The 26501-nt window shown below is 36.0% G+C and overlaps 2 protein-coding genes, 3 long non-coding RNA genes and 1 pseudogene across 7 annotated transcripts; 4 read left to right on the forward strand and 2 right to left on the reverse strand.

Moving 5' to 3' along the window:
- The first annotated feature begins 299 nt into the window (after nucleotides 1-299).
- LOC103930190 lies at nucleotides 300-858 on the forward strand. The gene is made up of 2 exons (XR_007258394.1): nucleotides 300-397; nucleotides 547-858. It is a non-coding gene; the product is annotated as an uncharacterized LOC103930190 (long non-coding RNA).
- A 1974-nt stretch (nucleotides 859-2832) lies between these two features.
- LOC108865786 (probable LRR receptor-like serine/threonine-protein kinase At3g47570) lies at nucleotides 2833-6282 on the forward strand. Its single transcript, XM_048584157.1, has 2 exons — nucleotides 2833-5656; nucleotides 5799-6282. The coding sequence occupies exons 1-2, from the start codon at nucleotides 2959-2961 to the stop codon at nucleotides 6173-6175; spliced, it is 3075 nt and encodes a 1024-aa protein (XP_048440114.1). The 5' UTR covers nucleotides 2833-2958; the 3' UTR covers nucleotides 6176-6282.
- Nucleotides 6283-6838: 556 nt separating this feature from the next.
- Nucleotides 6839-7598, reverse strand: LOC125477202. Its single transcript, XR_007258393.1, has 2 exons — nucleotides 7077-7598; nucleotides 6839-6980 (listed from the first exon to the last, which is right to left on the reverse strand). It is a non-coding gene; the product is annotated as an uncharacterized LOC125477202 (long non-coding RNA).
- Nucleotides 7599-8855: 1257 nt separating this feature from the next.
- On the reverse strand, nucleotides 8856-14311 carry LOC125477212 (annotated as a pseudogene).
- A 2390-nt stretch (nucleotides 14312-16701) lies between these two features.
- On the forward strand, nucleotides 16702-21174 carry LOC125477200. Of its 3 annotated transcripts, XR_007258391.1 has the most exons (8): nucleotides 16702-16925; nucleotides 17033-17139; nucleotides 17304-17376; nucleotides 17479-17503; nucleotides 18899-18963; nucleotides 19854-19949; nucleotides 20650-20739; nucleotides 20838-21174. It is a non-coding gene; the product is annotated as an uncharacterized LOC125477200 (long non-coding RNA). The 3 variants fall into 3 exon arrangements; XR_007258389.1 differs by having other exon boundaries at nucleotides 16702-17139; XR_007258390.1 differs by lacking the exon at nucleotides 17033-17139.
- A 1062-nt stretch (nucleotides 21175-22236) lies between these two features.
- On the forward strand, nucleotides 22237-25341 carry LOC125477198 (probable LRR receptor-like serine/threonine-protein kinase At3g47570). The gene is given in 5 exon segments (XM_048584160.1): nucleotides 22237-24268; nucleotides 24270-24519; nucleotides 24522-24740; nucleotides 24881-24986; nucleotides 24988-25341. Coding segments are annotated over 5 exon segments (1467 nt in total). The 5' UTR covers nucleotides 22237-23638; the 3' UTR covers nucleotides 25250-25341.
- Nucleotides 25342-26501: the final 1160 nt, after the last annotated feature.

The raw sequence follows: 26501 nt of genomic DNA on the forward strand, positions 1-26501 counted from the left end.
GTTTAAGTGAACTAACATTGCACAACCACTTTTATTACTATCTTCTTCTTCTTTTTCTTAAGCCTTTTCCCACCATGTGCGGTCGGCTATGAGGGATGCAACACGAAGACTTTCTAGGCGGTCGCCCATCCTAGTACTACTCTCGTCCAAACTCGTTTAACTTCGGAGTTCGGATGGGCTAGACTCTATGGTGGTAAGGGTTTTAGTCGAGTCTTTTTAACTTCAAAATAGTTATGTTTGAACATAATATAAGAAACTCAAACCCCAAGCTACCCTTCTTTTTTGTTGGTAATTTTGCGATTTAATCCATTTTTTCTTGTGGGTATTCACAGGTACAGAGTGTTGTGAGGGTACTCTCTTCCTTAACCTTGACAGATGAAGATTTGGACAAGCTGGGGTTCGAAATTTTCATTTTTTGTTTGTTTGTTTATTAGTTAATAAAGTGGAGCTACCCATTTATGTAGTTGCTGATTTTCTGTGCTCTGCTACCAGTTAGTCTGATATTTGTATCATAATTAAATTTGTGGTTGTGTGGTTTTGGTGTAGGGAGATATGAGGAGTGATGAAGGAGATGCATAAACTGTAGCTAGCTGCATGAAGGAGCTATATAGTGATGAACAAGCTATATGAAGGAGTGATGAAGGAGATACATACACTGTATGTACAAAAGGGAAGATGCTTTTATCTGCACGTCTTCAAAAGAATTCAAGCTTGCATTTTCGGAGTTTGATGACTGATGTTAATATGTTCAAACACATATCTTAGGTTTGTAATGAATGTAATGGCTTTACCACATTGATCTTATATACTTTTGTTTTTATTAATGATAATACAAAATATTCTTTAAACAATGCTCAATGGAATTTTTATCAAAAAGCGTATATTTCTTCACTCAATTTCCATTGGAAGTGTCTATTATTTTTTTTTCCGATGAAAATAATATATGTGACACATTAGAGTAGTAGATAATGGTTGAAAATTGTAATTGCGACGATTGTGCATTCTCACAATAAAAATTATTTTGTTGGAAAAAAAATTTCTGACACTATTATTTGGTCAAAATAACATCATCGCAAAAAACATGTCATCTTTTAGAAAGTAATTTCAACAACTATATAATTATTTACGACCACATTACCTTGTCAAAAATAAAATAAGTTTGTCATTTTGAAAATTCATTTCCGACGAAAAACTAACTACTAATGACAAGTCTTGTGCGTAGATAATAAAGTATTTTCGACGGCTAGTTGGACAAAAGTATTTCCAATGGGACAATTTGCGACTCCCAACGAGGGCCTTTCTCAATCGGAAATAAATATTTGTGACGGCAAAATGCCTTTTTCGACGGCATTTGATTCTCGTTAATGACACTTGGTTTTATAGTAACTTGTAAGCTAAGCAAGAAAATAGAATCAAAACAATGTAGTAGCTATCTTCCCCAACACTTATCTGAAGCTGGTAGGCCAGTAACAATTAATGAATGCCAGCTATATCTACCAGTCTACCACGGCACCGTCCAATACTAGAGACAATATAGTTGACCCATATATGCCCAGTCAAGTCCAAATATTCCATAATCTATAATCAAGATAATTTACAACCAAGTGTTGATGCACAAAAGCTGATCCCCTTAAAGTTGGATTTCATTTAAGAAATCTTACTTACAAACCTATAAAAGCACTACTAAATTATACACTAATGGTATGAAGTGACTGTAATTGTGACTTAAAACCTTTATCTTCTCTGATAACTGAGAGTAGCGGAGCTTTTATTTATTTATTTTGGTGTGGTAATGTTTCCATTACTTGTTCTTTGGATAATGTTAGGGAAATTAAGTTTATAGGTAAAATTTTGTAAACTAAATAATATGAAAGTTGATAATTGAATTATGAATTAAGCTTTGATAAACATGATGATTCTTATTAGTGATTTATCATTTAGTTTATAAATTTTATCTATAAATTTAGTCTTCTTATCATTACTGTATTCTTTTGTGTATATCCTCAATCCATTCACGAGACGCAAACACGCACCAATCCGGAAGGAGAGGGTCAGAAGACCTACACTATTTGTTGGCATAAATAAATGACACGACACTACACCAAAATTAGCAATTGTAATTGTACAAAACCAAAGATAAATACTTTTTTTTTTCATACTATCGATGAACAAGAATGAGCATTTTTTATGCATTCGAATACGATTATGTGATGTTATTATTTCACTCAAATATAAAATGTAAATTTGTTATTTTATTAATATACCCAAAATGTGACATACGTCAACATTGTTGCCTACCTTTATTATAACACATATAATAATATGCTACATAACTTGTATTTTTGGTATCCATAAAAAAATTTCAACAAGAACACATTCATCAAGCAAGTCACTGTGTCATACTGTTTATAATCAAAGAGAAAATTTCACACAAAACCAATCTCTCTCTTTTTTTTTCATTTGTTTTAAGTTAAAGTATGAATATGCCACTTATTATTACGGTCTAATAATATTCCTCTTCATTGGAAGTGAGAGGTCTTAGGTTTAATTTTCATCAAAGGCAAATTTGAACCACATTATTGATAGCACATCGTGATGCTTAACCAACTCTTCATCCTTTAATGTAGATAATATTGTTCGTTAAAAAAAATAAAGAAGAATGAATACAATAATTTTCAAAAAAATGAATATTCCTAATATTAGTTCACAAAATTAGATGTAAATTGAATTTATTCATAAAATTAAGTTAAAAAGAAAAGAGAGAGACTTTTTTGGTCAGGTCAATGCTATCCCTCATCGACTACGATATCGGTGGCTGTAGATCCACTGCATGCGTACAGAGCACTCTGGTTATGATTATAAATTGGATTCTGCTAAAGCTGGTATACAAACCATCAGTCCTGCTATACTCTTTTATAAATTGAGTTTTAACTTCCTTACAAAATAAATAGCATCATCATGGGGATGGGGTTTTACAACTCCATTTCTGCATTGTTTTTGTCATCCTTTTTTATGCATGCTTTCATTCCCCACTCTTGCCTTCCTTGTTTCGCCCTTCCGGGAAATGAGACAGATAGACTCGCTTTGCTTGAAATCAAGGCTAGCATAACTCATGACCCTTTTCAAGTCCTGACTTCATGGAATGAAACCATCCACTTTTGCTCTTGGCATGGCGTTACATGTGGTCGTCGTCATAAGAGGGTCACAAGCTTGAGCCTGTGGTCCTTGAAACTTGGAGGATCTATTTCGCCGCATGTTGGGAACTTGAGTTTTTTGAGAGTCATTGATCTCCAAAACAACAGCATAGGCCACGAAATTCCTCCAGAATTCAGCCGCCTGCACAGATTGCAACACCTACTGTTAAACAACAATTCACTGAGTGGAGAAATTCCCACGAACTTGTCGCGTTGCTCTCAGCTCCTCGGGCTCGGTATTGGTTACAATGTGCTGATGGGAAAGATTCCAAAGGAGCTTGGCCTCTTGTCAAAGTTAAGAGGTTTTGCCATCCACTATAACCACTTTACAGGGGGAGTCCCTACTTCTTTTAGCAATTTATCATCTCTTGAAGTGTTCTCCGCAACTTCTAATAATTTGAGAGGCACTGTCCCGGATATTTTTGGCCGAATGACCAATCTTATCTTTCTTGCTTTCGACCTAAATAGCTTTTCGGGTATGCTTCCTCCCTCAATCTTTAACCTCTCTTCTCTCGCACTCCTTTCTATGGCAATAAATGAAATCCAAGGGAGTCTACCCTCAAATCTATTTAGCTCCAAACATTTTCCGAGTCTCCAAACATTTTCTATTTCCAATAACCAATTCAGTGGATCTATTCCTGTTTCATTATCAAATGCCTCAAATCTATTTAGCTTGGGGATCGCACGTAACCACCTGCATGGAAAAGTCCCTCCATTGACGAATTTGCATAAGCTTGAGTGGTTAATCGTTGATAACAACCATCTCGGAAGTGGGGGAATTGATGACTTGACCTTTCTCTGCGATTTGACCAACGCCACCCATTTAGAAATTCTCGAAATGTTTACCAACAATTTTTGGGGCACGTTACCTCAGTGCATAGGAAACCTGTCTTCTTCTCTTCAAAGCTTCATTATAGCTCAAAATAAAATATTAGGAAGTATCCCGAATGAGATTGTAAATCTGGCTAACTTAGAGCTTTTGGGGATGGACGAGAACCAAATTTCAGGTCACATTCCCCCTGGTCTGGGAAAGCTGCACAAGTTATATCACTTAGCTTTTAATGGGAACTCTCTCTCTGGCAATCTTCCATCCTCTTTCAGAAATTTAAGTCAATTAAATGTGTTAAGCTTAGCAGGCAACAAACTTCAAGGCAATATCCCGCCGAGTTTAGCAGAGTGTCAGAATTTGAGGATCTTACATCTTGGTGCCAACAATTTCAGCGGTATCATATCGCAAGAAATCTTTGGTCTGCTGAACTTGTATAATTTGAGTTTAGGACAAAATCAGTTTATAGGCTCCCTGCCAGAGAACATAGGAATTTTAATAAATCTAGAGTATTTAGATATCTCTGATAACATGTTATTCGGTAAAATTCCGGCTAGTCTTGTTAGTTGTATAAAATTAGAGTACCTAGACATGCATGGAAATTTCTTCAATGGGACAATTCCATCAACTTTGAGTTCACTAAGAGGTCTTTCAAAATTGTATCTTTCTCACAACAACTTGTCAGGCACCATTCCAGAATTCTTAGAAGGTTTTGTATTCTTGGAATCTCTGAATCTATCTTATAACAATTTTGAGGGCATGTTGCCGATCAAAGGAGTGTTCAAGAATGCAACGGCGACATCAGTTGAAGGAAATAGCAAGCTTTGTGGGGGCATACCTGAGTTTCATTTGCCAAAGTGCAAACTCCAGCATGCAAAAAAGAAAGGATTGAGCTTAACCATGAAATTGGTTCTCTCCCTCGTTTGTGGGATTCTTGGAGTCATTTTTGCACTAACCTTTTTGTACCTTTATTGCTCACGGAGGGACAAAAAGGGTCAAGCTGCAACTGATTCGGACAAATTTCCCCAGGTGTCTTACCAAAGTCTTCTAAAGGCAACAAATGGATTCTCCTCAACCAACTTGGTCGGTATGGGCAGTTTTGGGTCCGTTTATAAAGGAGTATTTGAGCAAGGTGAAACTACAGTTGCCATCAAGGTACTCAACCTCGTTCGTCGCGGAGCTTACAAAAGTTTTATTGCTGAGTGCGAGGCTTTCAGAAATATTAGACACCGTAATCTAGTCAAGGTACTCTCAGCATGTTCTGGTTTTGATTATCGCGGTCACGACTTCAAGGCCTTAATTTATGAGTTCATGGTTAACGGGAGCTTGGAGGAATGGCTGTATCCAATTCATACAATTGGTGAGACAAATGAGAGGCCAAGGAGCTTAACAATTTCTCAGAGGTTGAATATTGTTATTGATGTTGCGATGGCATTGGATTATCTCCATCATCATTGTGAGACGCCAATAGTTCATTGCGACCTCAAACCCAGCAATATTCTTCTCAATGAGGACATGGTTGCACATGTAGGTGACTTCGGGTTGGTGAGGTTCCTACCAAAAGCTGCTGAAAATTCTTCGGGAAATCAATCAAGCTCTTTAGGGATCAAGGGAACTATTGGTTATGCTCCTCCAGGTAAATACACTTGGTGGTTTATTTTTCCCTAGCTAGTATTTTAAAATTGTGCAGTATTTATTTTAAAATTTTCAAACATGAAATGAGCTTTTAGCACTTCACTAGAAAATTAGAATCCAATGTTCTGAATTGTTGAATGCAGAATATGGCATGGGACATGAAGTGTGGACACAAGGTGATGTGTACAGCTTTGGCATCCTCCTATTGGAAATATTTACAGGAAAAAGACCGACCGATGACATGTTTCAGGGAACTTCAAACCTTTATAGCTTTGTGAAGGCAGCTCTGCCTGAGCAAGTGGAAGAGGTTTTGGATCCCGTTCTTGTTCAAGAGAGCAATCATCCTAATGAGGGGAGGGCAAGGAATCGCGTCCTAATCATAGAAAGTTTAATCTCTGTTTTAGAAATTGGTGTTGCGTGCTCAGCGGAGTTGCCTAGAGAAAGATTGAACATCTGTGATGCTGTGGCACATATGTGTCGGATCAGAAACAAACTTCGAGCAAATGGTATATGCGAATAGAAGCTTATTGTTAAAATGTGGTATAGCATGTAATAGTATTGATGTTATGTGAAAGCGTTCTCGTATTTGTTAGATAAAAAATGCAGTGCACATGGCTAGTTGATCAATGCTTGCCAAACAAACTTATTTGCATCGAATTATGCTTGAACAATGACATTCTAGCTTTGCCAAACATTACAGGACGAACACTCTGAAAGAATTAAAAATAAAAATTAAAAAACAAAGTTGTCGAAAGTATTCATCAAATTTCGAACCTATGTTGGATTTCCTACTCTCTGTTGAGAGGCTTATACCTGGTTGAAAATGGGAAGCGTTCCATAGTAGTTTATTGCTTTTTTTGTTTTATTTGTTTAGAAAACCTAGACGGTACGAGGAGAATTTTATTAATAACAAAAAGTAAGTTACACCTAGTTAAGGGAGACATAAACCTAACTCCTCGTAATACAAGAAAAAAGAATAAAAAATACATGAAAAAGAAGGGGTATATAAACCTTACTCTTCTGTAAACGAAACAATAAAGATACGAAAATACGCATTCATCAGTCATCCATTCATCAACATTGAGCATTCATCATCGACACAAATGCAGAAAAGAATTTGAGGCTGAGTTCAGTCAACCATTCATCAACATTTATCTGAGCATTTATCATCCATTCATCAACATTTATCTTTCGCTCACTTACTCTCATATTTCATTAAAATATTGTTTTACACATAGTTTGGGGGTGGTCCAGGCAACACAGAGGTGGGCATTCATCAAAGCCATGTCACAGAAAATTACATGAGCATTGACGAAATTTTAGGTCTACAAATGCATGACAGAAACACTTCACAAATCCGTATGACTTTCAGAGATATTAAACCATGCTTAATTTTAACGCAGTAGAGGGATTTGATTTACCTTTCATTTTGTAGATCCGAGTTCTTGCAGCCATTTTTGCTGTGTGTACAGCACCTTCAATTGTGAGCCATTGCTCCTTGCAGTTCCTATTCCCCTTGGCCTTACTCGGATCCCCAAGTCTACATACAGAAAACATACATGCATGAGTCAGAATTTCGTTTCCATTTGAGCTTCGGTTGTGAAAACGAAAGGGAGAAATGGTTGGATGCATTTTTATTTCAGATATCGCCAAGTGGAGACCATAATCAAAGATCGCCATGGCTAATCAAAGATCGCCATGGCTGGGTTCCGTTTGTGACAGAGATGGAGATGGATTCATGTTTTGACGTTCTGGGTTGATGATAGAAACTAGGGTTTCAGTTCCATGAGAAATGAAGGGAAAGCGGAAATGAAAGAAATAGCTTTCACGGCTCTGGGCTCGCGGGTACGGCGCTAGTTAGGAGAGAAGAGGAAATGGGCCTCTGGTCGCTAAAATGGGCCTCTAGTTCCTGTTTCCGCACAAGGATAATGTGTGATTTAAGTTTGGGGGTGGGAAGTTAAAATTTTTAGATTTTTAATTTTTAAGTATGCTAAAATTTTTCATTTTTTTTAAGATAATATTCATAGATTATTTTAAATATTTGAACAAATGGACATGGTGAAAATTAATTCCACAGTAGAGTCTTTTCTATTTATTGTTGTTTTGGCACTAATTCATGAGTTATCCTTTCACAATTAGCACATTCACACCAACATGATTTGTGGGGGTGAGATTGAAGCACTTGCTTTTAGTTAATTTTTTATATTTTTGTTCTAAAAAAATAAAGTTTAGTTATTGTTATAAATAAAGTAATAATTGTTCCACCGAGACTTTGCTTAGTAACCAGGTCAGTCATGCCTAATCAGTAGTGATCTTGCGTCAAATAGTAGAATCTTGGCATGGGGCAAGGTGGTTAGTTGGTTTCGTAGCCCTTTCAGCTCGAGTTAGTAAGTCCTTAGGGGCATTCTACACCTAGTGTCCTAAAGCCCTTGTGGTTTGGGAGTCATTGACCTAAAACTCATTACATGGGTTGGATCGAAAGTTTAAGTGAACTAACATTGCACAACCACTTTTATTACTATCTTCTTCTTCTTTTTCTTAAGCCTTTTCCCACCATGTGGGGTCGGTTGCGAGGGATGCAACACGAGGACTTTCTAGGCGGTCACCCATCCTAGTACTACTCTCGTCCAAACTCATTTAACTTCGGAGTTCAGATGGACTAGACTTTGTGGTGGTAAGGGTTAGTCTTTTTAACTTCAAAATAGTTATGTTTGAAGTTAGTAAGTATTAACTAAAATGGACAAGTGGTAAGGGTTTTAGTCGAGTCTTTTTAACCATGTTGATTCATTTTATACCAAATGAAGTTCATGAGTTCTTTTCTAATTAATTCTAAATGGCTTAGACTCTGTGGTGGTATTGGTTGGAATTTTTTAAAAGATGTTCTAATTTTAACATTTTTTATGGATTGCAACTTGAAAGTGAAAATTGTCTTAGTCAAGTTTTGTTAAAGTTTTTAGTTTGTTAGTTTTTATTTTTTGTTTTTGAGTTTTGTTTTGCTAGAGGACAAACAAAAAGCTAAGTTTGGGAGTATTTGATGAGTACATATTATCCCATCTATTTTACCCTATTCTTAGTTATAGTTTATTGGTTATTTTGGTAGAATTTTGATACTTTGTTATGTATTTTCAATGCAGGGCATTCGACTTCCTCTTGAGTAAAAAGTGATCAAACGGATGAATTTTAGAGATTTCAATTGAAGGATGGTCGTGAGTCTTTCAAGATGATTGTACCAAAATTTCAGATTTTTCTACCAAGTCGTTTAACCGCGGCGAAGAAAAGAAGGCATAACGCGTAGCTTTCCCAGATTGACGTTTTTGAATATTGTGGGTATTTTGGAGGTGAAGATGGAATATTTTGAGGAAGATTTGTTTTGAGGATTTGATGGGGACGATGCAGGTTTTGTAACACATTGTGCATAACTGCATTTAAAATATCTCTTACAACTTAAGGTGTGAAACATTTAAAAAGTTAAGGAATAAATAGAAATACCTGCTGCTGAAAGATTAGATTGATCCTAGGGGAGGACATCGGATCTTTTGCACTATTAGCTGAGGAACTCTTCAAACCATTATCACCCCTTTAGCCAAACCTGACGTTGAACAAATATCCAGGCGAGCATCAATCCAGGTCAGATCACCGTAGAGCTCTCCAAATTTTCCGTGCTGGAAAGTATAGCAGAGAGAGCCGAAAAAATCAATACTGAATGGACTTCTCTTCTTACTGCTCCAAGAATTGCCCTCGTCTCGGCTCATATCAACTGACACTGGGTTGTACCCATCCTGAAACCAGGCAGTGCAGCCTCCACCTAAAATTTAATGCCACCATTGACCAGAAGAAGTGAGAATGGCATTACAAATTAATTTTGCAAACGAAAGGGAACTATATCACTAACAATGATTAATTTTGACAATTAAAGAATTTCGTATCTGGCCTTCCCTGGGGCAAACATCAGGAAATAGTTAAAGTAAAAACTAAAGATACTGCATACTGTCGGCAACAGATCTGGACTTGTAAACACAAAATAAAAATATAGAATTGTTCTGTTAGAATTTGTCTCTAGAATTATTTTTATTACTATTATTTTCTTTTACTGCAGTCACACCTACTAAAAGGAGGTGACATACTCCTTAAGTCTACTGGCTTTTAATATACTAAAGTAGAAAACTACACACATACAATATAAATGAAACTAAGAGGTACCAAAACATGTATACGTGTATAAAAACATGCAAATGTATAAACTAAAAAATTATAATATACACCTGAGTATTGGTATGAAACTTCCAAAAAACTGTAACGAGATAATACAAGTTATCACAGAAAATATGAGTAACGTGTTAAATTACCAAAAACTCCATATACCGCAGCATGAGGTTCTTTAAGACGCACATCATAAGATGGCCGCCAAAACAAACCCTTTTCTTTCTGTATCATGATGTCTTTTCGTGTCTCATTTTGACTCCAAAGATCTTGGCTTTTTTCATAAGAAAAGGCAGCCTTTGCGCAGAATCCAGGCATTAGAGAAGGAGGTGCCTCATCATCTATGGAATTAACTGCCTGGGGATGACCACTGTTTTTATGTACACCAATGTGGTACCGCAATCCAGATTTGGAGACAAGTGATGACATATCTAAGGAAATTGACTCAGGCACATCCCAGTATTTTCCCTTATGGTCAACGAACAGTTCAGGCCATGCAGCCTTAAGTGTAATATCATGGTAAGGAAGCTGCAAACACCTTAAAGGTTGAGAAAATTTAATGCATGGCTCATAATTTAAACAGGAAGATAAATAAAGGAAATAAAGGTACAGACATGAACTTTTTCACTCAAACAGCTTAGGCAGCACATGTGCAATGTTAAAGGTACTGATATTAACTTTGTCAGTACATGGCTCTTAATTTATAGACATGAAACTTTCCAATTTTATCTATGTTCCCTGCAGTGCATATGTGCAATGTTATCAAGTCATGTAACCTATAAAGAAAAGTGGTAAACAGAAGAAACTTGTAAATTAAGATTTTTGAAGCATGTTGATATATACGAACCTATATCCAAGGTATGTTCAGGAAAGAAATGAAAAAATTGTGGCCTCATTTAGTCTCTAAGATTGGATTGAAATGGACAACCCACTATATTCAAGGTATGTTGACGAAAGAAATGAAAAAATTGTGGCTTACTTGAAGGTAGGAGATGGATTATTTTCCATTCCAATCCACCAAAATGGTAAGGATCAGAAGGGATTATTTTCCATATCCCCCTTCTAATCACCTCAATATGAAAAATCATTCACCCCTATCTTTAATATACCCTCAATATAGTAGTTTGTCCATTCCATTCCAATCCTAGAGACCAAACAAGGCCCTACTTTTCAACAATTAAGAAATTAGGAAACAATACTTTAAGATTATACATGCTGACAGAATCTGGTAAAGTTCAAGTGATACATCCCTATAATTACTTATTTTTAACTTCAATTCCTATAAGAGAAATTTGTCATATGAAAGAAAGAAAAAATCGCAGTTGGATGATACTACAACCTGGCATGAACAAACCCAAAAAAGAACTTTAAACCTAACAACTCCAATCAGTAAACAAATTATCCACCTAGCCATAGCAATTGTACAAAAAATGAAGAAATTGACACCCATAAATCCCTCAAACTAGCTTCAAAAACCCGGCAAACAAGGGACAAAAGGAATTCTGACTGTTTAAACATTTGATTAAAGGTCAAAACAAGAAAGTAAATGCGTGCCTTATGAAAGAGCATCAATTTGTTGTGGCATCCTTTTTTCTCACCATGTCCTTCTGTGCTCAACTTTATGGATGAGGACGGAGACGAAAGAAGCTGTGTGCATAATCCAAACGAATAAAGTGACTTGTCCAAGACACGCTTCACCACATCTTTCAAAGTAGGGACCCCCATCTCATCATTGGTAACTTCAGCTTTAATACAAGAAAAGAGTTTCTTCGGGCGGAACTGCCCAATTAATCCAAGCCACCTATTTTCACGCAGATCATGTAACAAGGGAATTAGTATGCTAATGTGAGATGACTTTGGTCTAAGCATAGGGATAGTCCCAACCAGTGCTCTGATAAACCTGATAAAGCTTTGATGCTCTCGAAAAACATAAGAACTCGCTTGCAAATCAGTAAAATAACAAGGCAACAAAAAATTCATGCTTTATGTGCTATACCACTAGAACTAGGCAAACAAGCTTTGTTCGGCTGTCAAGCTTTCCACTCAATCTCTCTTTCTCACATCAAGTAATTCACCAATAACCCAAAGTTTATACAATATACCAACATCTTCCTAAATATCAAACAAAGAACAAACCAAACCTAGAAGCAGAGGCTCCTTAGCAATTAGTAACATAAAAATTGTTTACAAAAATACGAATTTGGAGAACAAAAAAAAGGTTCATTTCTCAGGAAACAGGAGACAAATTATCTTTCCTAACCTTTTTCCTTTACCCAATTCAACCCCATAACAACAATTTCAATTGTTCTTCTCTCCAAACTTTCCCGGCAACCAAACAAACAACAAATGAATCACACCCATTTCCCATCATTTTCTCAGTAACCATACAAACCACAAACCAATCAACAGAAACACGTAAAACGAAAAAGAATATCCATTAAACGAAAAATAAAATAAATTTGAGAAAACCCAATAGGCAATAGCTAAGCAAAGAAGTTGTAGCCGTGTACCAGTTAGAGGTAGCTGGTCTGAGCAGAGGGACTGGTGAGAGAAAGAACCCAAGTCCTGTAAGAATTGGGGTTGTAGGAAGGTATAACACCCAGAAGAAAGAGTTGCTGAATCCTAAGGGCTCGGCTGGCTCGAGCACCGTCGAGAGGAAAGGGGTCGCCGGGAACGGCCTTGGCCGAGCCCTCAAGGGTCTGAGGCGAAGAAACGTTCAAGTCCCAGAAGGCTGAGTCCATCGCCGTCCTCAGGTTCGCCTTTGTTGGCTGTCGAAAGAGTGAGGGAGCGCGAATTCTTTTTGGTTTCGGTTTTGGGGTTCAAGTGGTGGGTTTGTGAAGGTTTTATTTGTCTCTTCCTTTGGGTCCTCATCTGCCTTGAAATGAGTTTGAACATGGTGTATCATCTCGATCGCATTTGTGCTAATGACATGATATTAAGTGGAGAAAAACTTATGAGTTATAATTGTTTCATTGGCTTGAGACTTTACCATGGCGTTGTATCGTTGTCATAGAAGTACTTTGCAAGAAAGAGATTGATGGTTGGGAAATCCGCAAAATCCACCATGGTGTGAAAGGAGATAGTGGTCATAGAGTGCTCATATGTTATATTTCAATGAAGGAAGATGCTAGTTTAAGGGAGGTGAATAGGTTCCAATTTATAAATTTAATGTTAATATCGATTCTCAAATTTCACATTCGCATCATATGAAATATCCTACATAATAAACAAATAAATGTACACATGGACGTAGGAAAATCCTCGGGCTCCCTCCCAAGTCAGGACAAATGAGTACAGAAAGACTTACAAAACCCATCAACTAGTAGGCAATTTTATCTCCAAGCTTTGCTACTCAAACTCTCTTCAACCTTCAAGTGAAAGTGGCACGATACTAACACAGTCAAGTGCAATCCTGGAATCCGTTCGAAAGACAATTGGCCCTTAAATCTACAAAGGAAACGTAATGTGTCAATAACAATTGGATTTTCATCCCAGTAACCAAAACATTCACCCCAGCCACGCATGTTAATAGCCATATAAAGGAGCTCAGCTTTTCATCCTCTCATTTTAAAGTTCTACGCTGATCTAATAGTCGTACATTAAAACAAATGAGCAGTAAAACGACTGTACAGATACGTCAGCAGAAAAATGACTGCAAATTATCAAAATCAGACAGGGCATACACTATCACATCCTAGTGTCAACTTCGCCGTAACACTATATTGTTCGTTTTGGGCCCCGATCACGCCCTCATGGTTTTGTTTTTGGGAACTCACACGAGAACTTCCCAGTATGTCAACCATACTGGGATTACTCTCGCCCGAGCTCGCTTAACTTCGGAGTTCCAATGGAACCCGAAGCCAGTGAGTTTTCAAAAGGCCTTGTGCTATATGAAGGTGCACATGTGCATATAAGGCACGTCACCCTCTCTCTATTGGTCGATGTGGGATGTTACATACGCGCTTCCACAAGTACCAATTAGCAAATGACTATGTGGATTTTGTAACATATTGTGCATAACTGCATTTAAAATTTCTCTTCCAACTTAAGGTGCACAACATTTAGACAATTAAGGTATAAATAGAAATACCTGCTGCTAAAAGATTATATTGATCCTAGGGGAGGACACCAGATCTTTTGCACTATTAGCAAAGGAACTCTTCAAACCATAAATAACCCTTTTAGCCAAAGCTGAAGCTAAACAAATATCGAGACGAGAATCAATCCTGGTTAGATCACCGTAGAGCTCTATAAGTTTCCCGTGCTGGAAAGTATAGCAGAGAGAGCCGAAAAAATCAGCACTGAATGGATTTCTCTTCTTATTGCTCCTAGAATTGTCCTCGTCTCCCTTCATATCAACCGCCACTGGATTGTACCCATCCTGAAACCAGGCAGTGCAGCTTCCACCAAAAATGTAATGCCACCATTGACCAGAAGAAAAAGTGGGAAATGGCATTACAATTTCATTTTGCGAATAAAAGGGAACTATATCACTAACAATGACTAGGTTGACTACCTATTATTTTTTACAATTATAGAATTTTGTATTTGGTCTTCTCTGGTGCAAACATCAGGAAATGGTAAAGTAAAAAACTTAAGAGCACTTCCAACATGGGAACCCCAGGTAATATACTATGTTATCCACCCAGTGAACAGTAACTGCCCTTAATGAACAATAATCGCATTTTGCATCTTCACCGTTGCACTTTAATAGCCCTGACAATAGGCAATAAAATATTATTATTATTTTTATTTATAAAATAATACAAAATAATTTTATTTCTAATTTCAGATAAGATTTTTAATCGTTCTCGTTGCGTCACGTGTTATTATCCGAAAAGTTATAAAATAATATGTTTGTACCATACTTGACCAATCCCAAAACTACTATGCACCGGTCAACAGTATACTGTCAAGGACACACAAGACTTTTCCTCCAACCAGGAAGCCAATTACAACGCGACACATGTCGATATCAGAGGCCAATCATAGCGCAACACGTGTCGATATCAGAGGCCAATCACAACAGGACACGTGTCAATGTTAGAACAAAGCTAGAAACTCTCTTCTATAAAAGGAGATCATTCTCCCACAATAACCCCTAATGTCATTTGTACTAAACTATTCACTACAACTCACTAAAAGAAAGCTTGAACCTATGTATTTGTGTAAACCCTTCACAACTAATGAGAACTCCTCTACTCCGTGGACGTAGCCAATTTGGGTGAACCATGTACATCTTGTGTTGTTTGCTTCCCTATCTCCATTCATTTACATACCTATCCACACTAATGACCAGAGCAACCTAGCGAATGTCACAAACTTGACACTTTATGTTGTACCAAAGTCCTCGTCGATTTTGTGCATCAACATTTGGCGCCGTCTGTGGGAATCACACTTATTCCTAATCTCTCCAGCTTTGTCAATCTGGTTTCCACCATTCGTACACTTTCTTTCGACCAAGCACCCTTCTCCAACATGGGGAGTGAAGAGAGCCATAGCATGCAGAACGACATCCCCCTCGCATTTAGTGCGAAGCAACAAAAGAAGTTCCTGTAACTTCTATTTGTTTTTTTTTTTTTACAATTTTAATTTTTATGTTTTTTTTTTTGTTTTTTACAAATTTTTTTTCTTCCTATAACTTCATTTTTTAAATTTTATTTTTTTCTGTAACTTCTATTTGACAACATTTGTTTCCTATTACTTCTATTTTACAAAATTTGTTTCATATATTTTTTAAGTTCTATTTTTTTCCTATAACTTCCTAAGCCATTATACAATATTAAATTAAATTAAGTAACATGAAGCAACATTAAACAATATGAAACAACATTAAATAACATTAACCAATATAAAAATTATGCAACATAAAAAAAAACATTTAACAACATGAAACTTAAACAACATTTTTAAAAACTTTTAACAATATAAAACTTAAACACCAACTCTATGCTTCTTTTGGACCAAAGATGTGCAACAAGATCCTGCTATAGATACTAAGTTGTAGTTTTTAAATATAAGTTTGTAGTTTTTAAATTTAAGTTGTTATAGTTTTTAAATTTAAATAATAAATTATGTTTAGCCCTATAACCCTTTAATCCTCGGTTGGAGACGGTTTTTTGTGGTAGGGGTAAAACGAACCCTATGACCCTTTGGCCTTCGGTTGGAGATGAAGGTAAAGATGACCATGTACTGTTCATTAAAATATTAATATCTTAGAGGACCAAAAAGTTTGTTCCATTAGAGATGGTCTTATTGAACTTGACTGTGAGACTGACTTTGTTGCTCGAAATGATATCTTTCAATACTTGGTAAGTGCGATTGATATGATCCCCCATATTTTTTTAGTTCTATTTGATTAGTTGTTGTTATAAGTATATGGTTGCGTACTTAGTGAGTGTATTCAATTGAGATTTTAAGGGATTTTAATTTTTTTTAATAAATTCAGGGGTATTCAATCATGATTTTAAATGATTAACTGAAATTCAATGTGTATTCAATCAGGATTTTAAGATAATTTATTAAAATCCTTAGATATCTGGGTGTATTCAATTAAAATTTTAAAGAAGTTTATAACATTCTAGTGTATTCAATTAGAATTAGAATTTAAAGAATTTGGAAAAGTTGAGGAATTAGAGGGAATTGAAGAGATTTTATAGTTTATTTTAAGTATCCACGAGTCTCAACTCTTCCCATAAGATTTCGAGAGAATTAAATCAAAATTTTATATGAAATCTCTAAAAATCAATTAAACTCTATAAAATTTCATAAATTTATGCATCCAGTAAAATCTTTCAAATTTCCAATTAAATATACCCACTTCATTTCAGTCGTCCTTTTTTTCCCTTATTTCTTCTTCCTCTGCTTTGCTTTAGCTGCTGCTTCTTCTTCTCCCCCCTTTTGGTTCCCCCTCTCTTGCTTTATTTCTTCTGATGTTTTCTCTCTCTCTCTCTCTCTCTCTCTCTCTCTTGCTCTCTTCAAAATCCCACAACAGTGTTTGGAGTTGGAGGCTTTTGCTCTGTTGGGTTTTTTTTTTTTTTTTTTTTTCCAATAACTCAAAGGGCCGAAAGGTATTCCCATTTCATATTCTTCTCTCCCAATTTCTTTAGGGTTAATTTCAATTTTCTTATGCTGTTTGCAGCGGTGCTTTTTAGGGTTTAACTATTTGATTTCACAGATTCATTACAGACACAGTAAATAAGTACATTTTAAATTCGTATTTCATAACTTGGTTGCTTAATTCTACTGCCACTGTTCATCGGCCTCTCCTACGAAACAGCAAGGGTATGCAGAGATCATAATAGATGGGCTTTTTATTTTTATTATTTTTTTATCTTTTACATAATGCTCTTAAATGTTAATTATACATAGCATGGAGTAAGGTTATAACTCATCATCATCAGCATCTTATTTATAACAATGTTGCCAAAATGCATTCTGATTATCAGGTATATCACTATGGAAGAACTAGAGCAAGTCCTCCATGAATACGGCTTGCATGGTGAATTTTAATCTTTCCAGGTACACCCATATCTATATCCCAAACAACTGTTATTATGTATCAATTTGTTGGATTCAACAAATGTTAGAGTCAATTTATATAATTTATTTGTTGCTTTCCAGGTACAACCATATTTCACTCCCTCTGGTACTCTCGCTCTCTAAAATCTCTATTGGGTTTCTACCAATATGTCAATTTGTATAATTTATTTTTTGATGTGGGATTTGGTGCATTTGATTTGGGTTATGGTTTGAGATGTTATTTGGAAGATTTCATTTTTGAGTTGGATTCATGGTTTTTGCTTAAGATCTCTCTCTTTATTTTATTTTATTTTTTTTATGATCGCTGTAGCTTGCTGTGCATGTGATATTTTCTTCCATGTCCAATATTATCCAAATTCATTACTGCATTTCAAGAGCTTGCGACTTCTAACTTCGCTCCCAACTCCCAAGCGAGTCTTAGATAGCAAATCACCCTAATAACCATTCTAAATACGTTAAATGGTGAAAGCGAGATATGGTGAATCTAAATGGTGGTGTGGTACATCATGTAGAATCTTTTGAATTCAATTTGTCTTTTTTTCCTTCCCCTTTCTGTTAATTTAAATTGGGATTGGCTACTGATTTGTTTTTCCAGATTAGGAGGAAAAGAGAAATCATGTGCATTTCACTGTTTTGGAGCATTGCAAATAAATTGAATACACAAACAAATTAGGAAAAGATAAAGGAATATGCTTGATGACTGATTGGTTTATGGATTAGTTGTATGATTTGTGGTGTAGATCATGGTTTTCAGGTCTTTTACAGTTTTAGTGGTTGTGCTTAAGGGTAGATGATGATGTAGGATGGAGATAGTTTTTAGAGAATGCTGGATTTACATTCGTTCGGGTACATTCAAGTAGTTTTGTGTCCCTGTGAGGTATTTGGTATTCCTCATAGTTTCGTTCTTGACCATATTCCTTCTTGAATCTTCATCGATAAAATGTTTCCTTGAGCTATTCTTTAAATTTTTCTTTTATGTTTGACCCAGTTATGACTTTCCCTACCTTTGTGTGCATGTACTGGTTTGAATTTATGTGCATTTTATTTGAAATGATTCGAATTGAATATTTATAACGAGAAGAAGTGATTTTTCTAATTGTGATAATTGTGCCTCATGTTTTGTTGAGGACTTTGATATTCTAATTTCTTCATGATAATACATCATTTCTTCTTGATAATACATCATGTTTGGGTGTTTAAACAATATTTGCCTAAAAGTATGCTCCGTTTTCTAGTGGTATTTCAAATAAGGTAACTTCCCCAAACATTGACATTTTGGTTTTCTATTGGTATGCGTGAAACCAGCTTGATTCAGGTTACAAGGTTGAGGGTTGCGGATACTTGTCATAAGTGGATAGTTAATCATGTTCAATAACCTTAGTTGGAGGGCCATTCACTTAAATTTTGGTTTCAAGTTGTAGAAAGATGGCTTTTTATGGGAATTTGGAGTTAGCATATCACTTTTTGCAAGACTAAAGATTGGGTTATAATGGATATGCAGATCTTTGAGAGGATAAACACTGTTTGACTGATCGCACAAGATTGGTTCCTGTGACCACTGCTCAGGTGTAGTTTCTTTTTATATTATGTTGAATTGACGACAAATAGTGCTTATCTTTGTTAATTGGATAGGATAAGCACTATACCATTGCCTGCACTTTTGGACCATTTTATATGTGAATTTGATGCGAAAATGTTTACTTTTTGTGTTTAAATATGTACGCAAAATAAAACAATTATGTCTGTTGAGGATATCATTGCTCTGATTGGAGATAAGTGTGATGGAGTTATTGGACGGGTAAAATTTTGGACTATTCTTTCTTCTTCTTTCTATGAAATTTTAGTATAACTTCAGGATACGTTTCGAGATATCTTATTGCACTTAAAAACATGCCTTAAATTTGAAATCTGACATCATTTTGTGAAGTCTTCTATGCAAGAAATCCGTTGGAGCCAAAACCTATTATTCAACCTGATCTTCTAAATAGAATAAGTCTAGAGGCGTCCTTGAAATCCTTTAACTATTTTAAATAGATATTCCTATACTATCAATCACATGTCAGCCGTAATTGGTCAACTGTGAAGGTCACCAACTACTCAAACAAAACCCATCTCAATTAACTTATGGGCAATGTTTTAAACGTCTTGACTGCATATTTTATGTTAGAAAATAATGTGACGATTATACCTTCATGAAAAAAGAGGTAGTAAAAAAGAATTAGAAAGCAAGCGAATCATATAGGCAGTTTGTAAATTCTTAAGACCATACCTCCAAACCGAATACAGCACCAAAATTCTTTTGTTCCTCAACTAGCTCTTCTTTTCTTCTTCTTCTCTCCCTCATTGACATCCTCAAATGAATGCTTCTTTGTTAATTAGAGTTGCAATAATCTTCCCATAGATGTTGTCATACCTCCATTAGCTTGCCAAAGGTACTGACTGGTTGCTGATTTCAGCTTCATGTACAAATATGACTAGCGGGTCAAGTTCCATAAGGAGGTGGAAGCAGAAGAAGAATTGGCGTCACCCTTTAGTTTTGCAACCAAAAGGAGGTAGCCTTTATAAATGATGTACACAAGCTTCTCTGTTTTGTATCTCTGATATTTGAGTTCTTTGACTCAAATATCCTTAGGCGGACACAAAATTTTGACCCCAACATCCAATTTAATTAATTCAACTTTGGTATGTGAGTTAAGAGTGTTTCTATGACTGTATAGTGTTTGATAAATGAATGACGAATTGGAAATAGTTTCTTACTTATGTTTCTATCAGGTGTGTGCTAAATTGGATGTTAGTTTGGTTATTTCCGAACTTTTCACATGACTTTCATTACCTAATTCAGAATATGAAAACCCTAACCTTAATTTTGTAAATTGATTTTGGTACCTGCAAATGAGAAAAGGGTAAAGTTTTGCATCCCTTTAGTGTTTGATCCTGAAATTAATTTATCTGAGTCCTGGATCTCTGTACATTTTGGGTAAATTTCAACGACTTTCTCTTTTCGAATGCCTTTTTTATTTTCTATTTTTGTCTTTGAGCTTCTGCTTTTTGGGCATTTTGGGTTGTATTTTCTATTTCCCAGTCGGCTGGAAATAGAGGGGGGAGAGAGAGAAATTGCTCTTCAATAACTATGCTTATATATTTCTTACGGTCTGGTATTTGATTAATTAGAAATGACAGCTTTACTTGATTGATTTTTTTATTTTTTATTTTTTTTAATTTTTTTTTTAATTTTTATTTTATCAATTTAAGGTACTATGCATTGGGACCCAACAATCCACCATATGCTGCCAAGTTCTACGACTTTTGTGGGGCTTGATGGCACTTTACCTCCAAACCTAGGTATTGTCTTTCCAACTCTAGAATATTTAGGGGTCGGCCACAACAAATTTACTGGACCTCTTCCCATTTCGTTATCTAATGCCAGGTCAAAATGACAGGTCAAAATGCTAATCATATTCTGAAAAATGTTGGGTTTCCTGATGAGTACTCTGGCTGAATTCAAGAGGCTAATTTAGTGATTTGCAGTTAATTTTGTAAATTTATTGAATGAAGTCATTTGTTATTTAGCTTATCTTGTGTTTAGTTTGGTTTTAGGAGAGGGTTGCGCATGATCTATAGAATCACAATTAAGGGTCAGTTTTTCCAACAATTTTTCTTTTTCTTTTTGCTTCATGTTTGTGCATGTTTGGTCTCTGAGATTTTGTTTTTAGTCACTGTTGATTTGTAGTTTATGTCTCCCTTTGGCTACATATTGACACAAGTTTATTCTCGGCATTTTTTTGTTAGGGTAAGTGGTTTGGCGAGTTCTGTATTATCATATAATCTTTGGGGCTATTTTAAGTAAAAAAGAAATGTTGACATTGATGTATCATGCGGCACACTTAATTCACACTACTATATTCGGTCTTCATGTATGCATTGCAACGCTCTGCATTTCCCACCCGATGAATTTTTTAATAAAGATGTAGTTAAAGCAATTACATGCTCTATCAGTCAAGCCTTATCTTAATTTCTAAAACCTTATCTTAATTTCCTAATGACCAGTCAAGCCTTATCTTAATTTCTAAAACCTAATGGACCCGTGGAGGGGTCGTCCTTGGATTCAATTTGCATTCTCCTTATCTTGATTACTTACCACACTTTGCACTCTCCTTATCTTGATTCCTAACCACTATATATCAGTGTATCATGGCATTTTCCAACACTAGAGACAATATAGTTGACCCACATGGTGTATACTTATTCCATTCTATAATCTGGTGCTGAGTGGTTTTTTTTTTTATTTTTTGAGACCTCTCACTTACAAGTGAAAGAAGAATATCATTAGACCGTAGTAAGTTACTTGCAAAATAGTAACGAAGTGTACAATGAGTTAGTGAATAACAAGTGCCTCAGTGGTTACTTAATGAAAGAATTGTACAATATATAAGTTTCCGAATTATGTTCCAAAAAATGTGAGATTATCCTGATCCAAAATTTTTGAAATGAAAATTAAAAATTTATTTCCAATCCGATTCATGCAAAAAAAACCCCGCAAAATGTTAAACAAAACCGACCCCAATACCGTGGCATCATTAACTAGGACAGTAATTGCGTGTTTTGGGGGATGAATATGCCTCAACGTATTGATATTATGCGGCAGGTTGCTTATAAATTAGATGTATTCTCCGCAGAGCTGCTGTAAGCATATAACAAGAAGCAACCACCATGGGGATGAACAAGTTCTTTTCAGTTTTGCTTTTCTCATATTTTTGCTTTCATGTCCTTATTTTTCACTCATGCCTTGCCTTGAGACTGAGTGGAAATGAGACGGATCGATTGGCCTTGCTTGAAATCAAAGCGAGGATAACCTATGACCCTGTTGAAGCCTTGACTTCATGGAACGAAACCAACCATTTTTGCAATTGGCGTGGTGTCACATGTGGTCGTCGTCACAAGAGGGTCACGGTGTTGAACCTGCAGTCCTTCAATCTTTCAGGCTCTCTGTCACCACATGTTGGGAATTTGAGTTTTTTGAGAGTACTTTCTCTCACCAACAATAACTTGAGCCACAAAATTCCCCCAGAAATCGGCCGTCTCTCAAGATTGCAAGATATAGTTTGGGAGAATAATTCCCTTACCGGTGAAATTCCCTCAAACTTATCGCGTTGCTCTCAACTAACCAGAATTGCTTTTGGTGGGAATTTTCTGGTAGGAAGACTTCCTGAGGAGGTTGGCACTTTGTCGAAGTTGAGAATAATTTCGATACTCCTTTGCCAATTTATCATCTCTTGAGTTGCTTATGGCACCTGGTAATGATTTTTATGGGAGTATTCCAGATATCTTTGGTCAAATGGCCAATTTTAAAGCTCTTGGTTTGGGTAGTAATAGGTTCTCAGATGTGATCCCTCCCTCACTCTATAATCTCTCTTCCATTAGTATCATTGATGTTACAGTCAACAGAATCCAAGGCACTTTACCTCCAAACCTAGGTATTATCTTTCCAAGTCCAATATTTAGGGGTCGGCCACAACAAATTTACTGGACCTCTTCCCATTTCGTTATCTAATGCCTCAACTCTAACTTATCTTTGGATGGAAATAAACAAATTTCAGGAGAAAGTTCCTTCTTTGAAAAATTTAGTTAATCTTGAGTCCTTGAATATTGCTTACAACAATCTTGGAAGGGGGGAAATCGATGACTTGAGCTTTGTTTGCGATCTGACTAATGCTACCCGTTTACGACAACTGATGTTCGATACAAACAATTTTGGGGGCAATTTAACTCAATGCATGGCCAACTTGTCATCTTCTCTTGTATTCTTGCATGTAGAATACAATAAAATATCAGGAAGCATCCCCCATGGGATTGGAAATCTGGCTAACCTAGAGAGCATTTGGTTTGCTCAGAACCAATTTTCAGAAAGCATCCCCACTGATGTGGGAAAGCTTCGGAAGTTGTACGAATTAGATTTGGGTTTTAACAATCTCTCCGGCTATATCCCATCGTCATTTGGGAATTTAAGTGAACTATCCATATTGAGTTTAGCCGGTAACAAACTTGACGGCAATATTCCCTCAAGTCTAGGTAGGTGCCAGAAATTGATTACCTTGATTCTTGCTAATAACAACCTCAGCGGTATCATATCCCCTCAAGTCATTGGTCTGTCATCTTCCTATGTGGAATTGGATTTCTCTAAAAATCAGTTGACTGGTTTCCTTCCCAAAGAAGTAGGAAATTTGATAAATCTGGAGAAAACATGCTGTATGGGGAAATTCCAACAAGTCTTGGTAGTTGCATTAAAATTGAATCTCTAGACCTGCAAGGAAACTTCTTTCAAGGGACGATTCCATCATCTCTGAGTTCACTAAGAGGCATCAAAGAATTATATCTTTCTCACAACAACTTGTCAGGCTCGATTCCAGAATTCTTAGAGCGTCTTCAAGTTTTGCAATCTTTGAATCTATCTTATAACAATTTTGAGGGCATGGTACCAACGAAGGGGGTTTTCATGAATGCAACTGCCACATCGATTGAAGGAAATAGCAAGCTTTGTGGGGGAATTCCTGGATTCCATTTGCCCAAGTGCAAACTCCAACATTCCAACAAGGGAGGATTAAGCCCAAAAATGAAATTGATAATTTCTCTGGTTTGTGGGATTCTTGGGGTTACTTTTGCAGTAGTCTTTTTGTACCTCCGTCGGCCACAGAGGGCAAAAATAGAGCGGACTTCAAGTGATTCAGAAAAATATCTCTCAGTCTCTTACCAAAGTCTTCTCAAAGCTACCGATGGATTTTCCTCTGTCAACTTGATTGGTATGGGCAGCTTTGGGTCTGTCTATAAAGGAGTACTTGAGCAAGGTGAAACAATTGCTGTCAAAGTACTCAAACCTTGCTCGTCTCGGAGCTTACAAAAGTTTTATTGCTAAGTGCGAGGCTTTAAGAAATATTAGACACTGTAATCTTGTCAAGGTACTCTCGGCATATTCTGGTTTTGATTATCGCGGTCACGACTTCAAGGCCTTAATTTATGAGTTCATGGTTAACGGGAGCTTGGAGGAATGGTTGCATCCAACTCATACAATTGGTGAGACAAGTCAGAGGCCAAGGAGCTTAACAATTTCTCAGAGGTTGAATATTGTTTTGATGTTTCTATGGCATTGGATTATCTCAATCATCATTGTGAGACGCCAATAGTTCATTGCGACCTCAAACCCAGCAATATTCTTCTCAATGAGGACATGGTTGCACATGTAGGTGACTTCGGGTTGGTGAGGTTCCTACCAAAAGCTGCTGAAAGTTCTTCGGGAAATCAATCAAGTTCTTTAGGGATCAAGGGAACTATTGGTTATGCTCCTCCAGGTAAATACACAGTTGTCTATTTTTTCCTAGCTAGTATTTTAAGATTGTGCAGTATTTATTTTAAAATTTTCAAATATGAAATGGGCTTTTAGCACTTCACTAGAAAATTAGAATATAATGTTTTGAATTGTGGAATGCAGAATATGGCATGGGACATGAAGTGTGGACACAAGGTGATGTGTACAGCTTTGGTATCCTCCTGTTGGAAATATTTACAGGAAAGCGACCAACCGATAACATGTTTGGGGGAGCTTCATAACTTTGTGAAGGCAGCTCTGCCGGAGAAAGTGGAAGAGGTTTTGGATCCTGTTCTTGTTCAAGAGAGTGATTGTCATGACGAGGATAGCAAAAGGAATCACGTCCAAATTGAAAAAAGTTTAATGTCAGTTTTAGAAATTGGTGTTGCTTGCTCAGCAGAGTTGCCTAGAGAAAGATTGGACATCAGTGATGCTATGGCACAAATGTGTCGGATCAGAAACAAACTTCGAGCAAGTGGTATATGTGAATAGAAGCTTATTGTTAGTACGTGGTATAGCATGTAATATTAATATATTTTATGTGAGAGAGTTCTCGTATTTGTTAAATAAAAAAATACAGTACATATGGCTGGTTGATCAATGCTTGCCAAACAAACTTATTTGCATACGAATTATGCTTGATCGATGAAATTCTAGCTTTACCAAACATTAAGTGACAAGTGGAGACGGGATCAATTTGCAGGTCTATGATAGAGCATTCATGTAAAGATGTTTTGTGTATATTCACCCCAAAACACTTTAAGTGACAAGTGGAGCGTATTTCTGGTAAGGTTAAGGGTTAAAGTTAAGTTGATGATGTAAGACTTAATTACATTTTGTAACGTCAATTTTCGGCTATATTGCTCAAACATGTTATATTTTAGAGAATGTGCTAGTTTGTGAAGAAGGATTCAAAACTACATGTGTTTTTGTACTCTATCATTCTTGTTGGTATAAAGATTGACTTCTCATACAAATTATATATATCATTTGCATGTTGCATTTCATTATTTTTTGGAAAGCATTTGTTTAGGGGAAGCTTAACAATTTGAAGATGTGTTTCTTTCGATGTTTATTTATTTATTTTTCTTCGACTATTTCTTTGTTTTACTTTCCTCTTTTGAATTCGTCCTCACTTTCAAGTTTCATTCTTTTGAAGTGATTCCAATTCCTAGTAAGGAAAATTTTTTCTGTCTCATCTTGTATACATAGATAATTTATCTATTCATAGTAATCATAATTACTCTCGATGAATTTCATATTTTGGAACCATTGCATGATGTCATCTACACCATTGAAAGAATTATCAAATTCAATAGAGAGAATTACTGGAATTTTGCAAATCCTAAAACCCAAGTAAGAGGTAGGATAGAATAGAAACAAATATGTTATAGAGAATAATAGAGTTTTACAAACCTTATTGTCTTTATTCAATAAATTTGTAATTTAGAATGGCTAAATATATGAAATTCAAGAAGAATAGGGGGAATAGCTCTACCAATGCATACGTGAAAGACGATTTTTTTTTAATTAAAGTGAATGATGGGTTTTAATTTAAATGTTATTGATTTGTGATAAATGATCATTTGAAATATTATACTTAATTTTGGGATGAGATCTGTTGGATGAAAAAGATAAATAATGATTGAATTTTTTAAAAAGTATTGAGAAGGGTTGCAAAGCAATAGAAATAAGTTACTACTAATCTTATTTTTTCAAGTCAGGGTAGGCCTTGGACTACTAT

The sequence above is a fragment of a genome, unplaced genomic scaffold (assembly GCF_019419815.1).
Source record: "Pyrus x bretschneideri cultivar Hongxiangsu unplaced genomic scaffold, Pyrus_bretschneideri_v1 Contig200, whole genome shotgun sequence".
In the NCBI taxonomy this organism is placed as follows: domain Eukaryota; kingdom Viridiplantae; phylum Streptophyta; class Magnoliopsida; order Rosales; family Rosaceae; genus Pyrus; species Pyrus x bretschneideri.

Bases quoted from the DNA above. Each gene is read 5' to 3' on its own strand.
- LOC108865786 (XM_048584157.1), top strand. From the start codon at position 2,959: ATGGGGATGGGGTTTTACAACTCCATTTCTGCATTGTTTTTGTCATCC. The intron at 5,657-5,798 runs GTAAATACACTT...TGTTGAATGCAG, and splicing joins TATTGGTTATGCTCCTCCAG to AATATGGCATGGGACATGAA.